The sequence below is a fragment of the Sphaerodactylus townsendi genome, linkage group LG12, assembly GCF_021028975.2.
Source record: "Sphaerodactylus townsendi isolate TG3544 linkage group LG12, MPM_Stown_v2.3, whole genome shotgun sequence".
NCBI classification, from domain to species: Eukaryota; Metazoa; Chordata; class Lepidosauria; order Squamata; family Sphaerodactylidae; genus Sphaerodactylus; species Sphaerodactylus townsendi.
Window position 1 is genome coordinate 33,047,460 of NC_059436.1, and position 6,000 is coordinate 33,053,459.

General features: G+C 46.4%; 1 protein-coding gene across 1 annotated transcript in view; it reads left to right on the forward strand.

The window, feature by feature from the left end:
* The window catches only part of OLFML2A (olfactomedin like 2A), a 29,140-nt gene extending 23,781 nt beyond the window's left edge, over positions 1-5,359 (forward strand). The window contains exons 6-8 of the mRNA XM_048513533.1: positions 173-415; positions 723-908; positions 2,801-5,359. Of these exons, the coding sequence (XP_048369490.1) occupies positions 173-415; positions 723-908; positions 2,801-3,402 (1,031 nt within the window). The 3' untranslated portion in view covers positions 3,403-5,359. The remainder of the gene's footprint in view (positions 1-172; positions 416-722; positions 909-2,800) is intronic.
* The last annotated feature ends 641 nt before the right edge of the window (positions 5,360-6,000 follow it).

The following is a 6,000-nucleotide window of genomic DNA, read 5'->3' on the forward strand; positions in this document are numbered from 1 at the left end:
CACAGGCTCTAAGAAAGGTTGGGGACCCCCGTTCTAGATTCTGGTCAATTTTGACAGAACTGTCCTAGGTTGAGAAATGGTAATGGCAGGGTAAAATTAAAGTAGCCCCAACTGACCAACTGCAGGCAAGCATGAAGTAAATCACCTCAGTATGGCTGGTTGTCCCCCACAGAGAACCCTATAAAAGGAGCACAAGAGATGAAGCAGCAAGAAGGCAAAGACCCTGCACTCCGACCAGCTCAGGAGGTTCAGAGCAGAACTTGGGAAACCCCTGCAATAAGCCCTAGCACTACTGCAAGTCCCAGCACCAGAAGCACTGGGCCTCCCATTACAAGCACTCCAAGTCCACCAAGCACCGCTGTTCCCACAGAGGGACGTGGAAGCATCACTGAGGGGCCTGAAACGCCCAACCGTGGTATGTACAAAACCTTTCTTTCAACTGGAGCCTAAAATTTGGGTTGGGGATTGCCAGGAGTATGACTGACACACAGACCCCATTTCTAAACCAGCCCTTTGTCCAAGGCCCTTGAGTAGTGTGAAAAAGGCTGGAATAGAAAGGGTGCTCTTAGTCTTTGATATGGTTCTACCTGTGAAAAGGAGACTACTTTGTCAGGAGGTCACCCGACTTCTTCAGCTCCCCAAACTCATCACAGTTGAGAAAAGCAGGGTATAAATCCAAACTCTTCTTCTTCTTCTTCTTGACCCTCCCGCTGGTGCTCCAGTGCGAGAGACAGCGTGTGAAGGTACACTGGAGTCCGTGGAGGCTCCTGAGAAGCATCACAACTATGGACGCAATGAGGGAGCTTGGATGAAGGATCCAGTTGCCAAAGACGACCGCATCTACATCACCAACTATTATTACGGGAACAGCCTGGTGGAATTCCGCAACCTGGACAATTTCAAACAAGGTGAGGAAGTGGAGCCAATGCATTTTGGTGTACTGGTTAGAGTATTCAACTAGGATCTGGGCAATCCCTACTTTGCCATGTGTGACCTTGGGCCCATCACACATATTCAACCTAACCTACTTCACAGGGGTTGTTGTGAGGATAAAACGGAGGAGATTGAATAAAGCTACTTTGGATCACCATTGCAGAGAAAGATGGGATACAAATTAAGAAAAAAATAAATAAAAGGAATTTGGCTTCACTCAGTCGCACTCATTTTCCCTCCCTACCATAGCCTGTGTCCTAAATGGCTTTTGTCCATCCAGGTCCCATGATCCCCAGCATAGCCTTTTTTGGGTGGAAAAGGAGGCCCCCTTCTCCTATTTTCACCAATAGGAAAACTGGTTAGATTCAATTGATGGACCAGCTGGCTGAGTTGGGGATTGGGGGCACTCTGCTCCAATGGTGCCGGCTCTATATGGCTAATCAAGGTAGCCCCAAAAATTACTGCTTGAGCTGTTTGCACTCATACTGTAGAGTCCTGCAAGGCTCAGTCTTATCCCTAGTGCACTTTCTGCCATTTGGTGAGGTTGTGCAGCCCGTTGGAAGTGAGGCGTCACCAACATGTGGATGACACACAGCTCTGTTTCTACCTTTTATCTGAATCCACAGGTTGCCAGTGCCTGGAAGCAATAATGGGCTGGAGTAGAGCCAATAAACTGAAGCTCAATCCAGATAAAAACAAATGTGCTTTTGGTCAATAATGTCAGCAGTCATGGGGTGAGGAGTCAAGTCTGCAGCTGCAGCTGGGCATCTTACTGGTATATATGACACTGTGATCTGGCTGGACATTTAGAAAGCAGCTGTATTTTTTACACTTTTAAGAATGTGAGGACTAGAATTCCATGGCTCCAAACTTTGAATAAGAACATAAGAACATAAGAACAAGCCAGCTGGATCAGACCAGAGTCCATCTAGTCCAGCTCTCTGCTACTCGCAGTGGCCCACCAGGTGCCTTTGGGAGCTCACATGCAGAATGTGAAAGCAATGGCCTTCTGCGTGCTCCCGAGCACCTGGACTGTTAAGGCATTTGCAATCTCAAATCAAAGAGGATCAAGATTGGTAGCCATAAATCGACTTCTCCTCCATAAATCTGTCCAAGCCCCTTTTAAAGCTATCCAGGTTAGTGGCCATCACCACCTCCTGTGGCAGCATATTCCAAACACCAATCACACGTTGCGTGAAGTAGTGTTTCCTTTTATTAGTCCTAATTCTTCCCCCCAGCATTTTCAATGAATGCCCCCTGGTTCTATATATATATATCTATAGCTTTCATTTATGCTTATATGCTGTAAGTATTCATGCGTGCTTATGAAAAGAAAGTAACATAAATTATATGAATAGATGCATCCTTGCTGAGGGAAATCCTGATTGGGACTTCTCTATGTTTTTCTGACATTTGCATGAGTAGTGATTTTTGCACACAAGTTATCAAACACATCGTTTGAAGCACCTCTTATAATAGAAGCCTTTGGCAAAGGCCTATGTAGTGGGTGTCCTTTTGGTGTTTCATAAATGCAATAATAATGGATCAGGGGGTGGGGAAGCAACCATATGAAATCCATCAGCAGGCTGAATTAGGAGAGAATGTTGTGAGCAGGGTATGGACGCCACCTGGGGAAAGAAATCTGCTGCTGTCGGCATATCTGCATTGCAAACTAGAACTCATTTAACCAGTCCTCGGGGTCCCTTCATCTCTGGGAAGTGTCTTCTATGAGGGGGTTTGGCATCCCTGACAATTAATTATCTTTGCTGTTATAAAACCACAACTTGTCGTGGGTGGATGGGAAACTACGTTTGCTTATGTCTTTAGCAAAGGTGGAGCTAGCATAGTGTGCTGTGTTTTATCTCAGGGCGTTGGAGCAACTTGTACAAACTGCCGTACAACTGGATCGGGACAGGCCACGTGGTGTTCCAGGGAGCCTTCTACTACAACAGGGCCTTCACCAAGAACATCATTAAGTATGACCTGCGGCAACGCTATGTATCAGCCTGGACCATGCTGTACGATGTGGTCTATGAGGACACCACACCATGGAAATGGCGGGGCCACTCAGACATTGACTTTGCTGTGGACGAGAGTGGCCTTTGGGTGATCTATCCTTCCATAGATTATGACTATTCCCAGCAGGAGGTCATTGTGGTGAGCAAGCTGGACCCTGGTGATCTGTCCATCCACAAGGACACCACATGGAAAACGGGCCTCCGGCGTAACTCCTACGGGAACTGCTTCATCATCTGTGGTATCCTGTATGCTGTGGATGTGTATGACGCAAAGGAAGGGCAGGTGACCTACGCCTACGATACCCACACAGGCACTGAAGCTAACCCTAAGTTGCCCTTCATTAATGAGTTTGCATTCACCACTCAAATTGACTATAACCCTAAAGAGAAAGTCCTCTACGCTTGGGACAATGGCCATCAGGTCACCTACAGACTGCACTTTGTTGCCTGAGTCCTTGTTCCTTCCTTATCACCCAACAGAACATGTGCTGGGATAATGTCCTCCCTATTCCAATACTGGCAGTAGCCCTAGCGGGAGAACTAGTCCTGGGACTGTTGATGTGTTAAAGGCCATGCCATGGAGTGAGGACATCCCTGACCTTGGAAAAATCCAAAGAGCTTTCTGCTGATCGCCTTGTCCGACATGCTGATGCGGAACAGCAGGAGGGAAAGAAGCATCTTGCTAAAGAGACACGTTTTATTCCTTCCTTTGTTGAGTCTCTTGTACTAAGCGCTTGCTCATTCCTTCTGTCCTGCTAAGATATTGCGCTTCTGCATTTACATGGCAGGAAGTAGGCAGCAAGGGACAAAAGGTGGTAATGCTGGGTTCCATAGGCTGGATGTAAGGTAATAATGCCTGCTAGCTCCTGTTCAAGTGTGATGGTGTGACCCAGGCCACCCATGGTAACAAGGCACTTGTCCACATTTGTTAGGTCAGCCCACTGCTGCCTCTGGGGATGTGCGTTTTGAACCATTCAGACCCTAATAGCCAGATGTGCATCCAGACTATAGGAAAAAAGAGTGCAGATATGGCTAAAGTTTTCCATTGAATCTTTACAGAGGACAGTCTGTTGTATGCTTTTGAACTCCCAAAAGCTAAAGGAGAATAAGGCTGGTGCTTTGCCCTTCTCTGGTTACCTTTCCAGAACCTGCCCATAAGAACATCTGTAGTTGTTCCATGAAACCCACACTTCATAAGCAAAGTGGCTCTTTCCTTACTGATCTGTCTCTTGTTCTAGTATGGAAGCTTAAAATGTTACCCTGATAAAATTCTCTGAAGCCTTGATCAAGGTTCCATCCACTTCCCACCCCTTTTTCCAGGATTTGTTTCTATCAGTTCATAATCTTTGTGAACTCAGTTCATTCGGTCCATGACCCACCATAATGAATTATGCTCGTTTCAATGGGCTTGGGTTGTTTCAGGCTTTCTGGTGGATCATGGCCCTCTCATCCTGATGCGAAGTGACTATGGCATTTCCACAGCTCCCTTTAGATATACAAGATGGCCCAGCTCGGAGGGGTGTACATGCACATGACTCAAAGAAGGATAAACAACCTCAGGGCCCCTTTTGGAACTCATGTTAGCTCTGTGTTGCATTTGCTCTAGAGTTCCATTAGCAGAGTCCCTGAGACCTGTAGGAGGAGTGCAAGCTGTCCCCGTTGTGTGTGTGTGGAGGGCGGGGGGGTGACGACATGGCTGTACAATTGTTTATTTAAATATATGGAGTCTTGGCATTGCTCTTTGTGGAATACTGAGGCTGGGCTTGGAAGGAATACCCCATGGAGAGCCAAGGGAAGCCAGCAGGCTGGCTTGGACTTTGCCAATTCAGAGGAGGGACAGAAGGTGTGGGTAGTATTGACAGCCACTGTAAATGTGCCTTATTCAGTTTGTAACGTGCATGTACTTTTCATGAACACACTGACGCCAGAGTAATCCCACATTTTTACCTTTGTATTCTGAAATTATTTTCCTTTGGGAGTGGAGATCTTGGCTCAGGTCTTGACCCACTCTTAACGCATGGAGTTCTTGGCATTCTTTAAGCACTGAAAAATGAAGGAGGAGGGCAGCGTGGGTTCTTTTGTTTTTGTGATTCTGATATTTATCTGCATTTGCATTACCTTCTTAAATTTATCCCCGCACCCCAGAAAACAGAGGCCTTTGCCATGTAAGATGGGCTTCTCAGGATATTAATGTAGTGCTGTGGGCCTTTGAGAAGGGTACGCGCAGGCCCCTCCAGCTCCCTCCAGTTTTTCTCTGGCAAGGATTTCAGGTTTGCCTAGCGCCTATCAGTTGTTAATGCCCAAGCAAGACAGGGAGCTGGGCTAGGAGTTTTTGGAGGTCTACTTTTGCATGACAGTATTCATGTTTTCGTTTTTGTAAGTTTGAAATTAAATTCCTTTAAACTTAACGTAACGTTTTCTTCTGACAAACTTTTGCAGGAAGATCTATTGGTTTTTGTGACTGCCATTTAACTGGAGGGGGGAAAGGTGGAATGAGTACACACCAGCTGCAGATGCATGAATGGCAAAACATGCTTCTCCACAAATACATACACCAAGAAGTGAATGTGCCCTAGGCTCATTCCGCACATGCAGAATGTTGCACTTTCAATCTGCTTTCAATGCTCTTTGAAGCTGTGCGAAATGGCAAAATCCACTTGCAAAAAGTTGTGGAAGTGGTTTGAAAACGCATTGTTTTGCGTGTGCGGAAGGGGCCCTAGAGAGGAATGACTCTGCTTTTCCTGATGCCTCATGCTAGCTATCATCTGGATGAGTGCATTGGTGCAGCCCCTGGTGCAACCCTGCTAGTTGCAGTCTTGGGCTGTTGGGACTGATGCTAAGCAAGATCGTTGCAGGGTCAACAGCAAGGTCCTTTGTACTGGTCTCTTTCTAGGAGGATCTGCTTAGCAATGGGTGGTCATAGACTCTGGTCTGTTTGTCCTATTCCTTTATGAGCTTCTTCCATTAGAAACGATTTCCTCAGGATGCTCAAAAGCCTCATCAGTTGCAGCAACTGACAGCATAACTACCCTGCTTAGAATGACCTAAT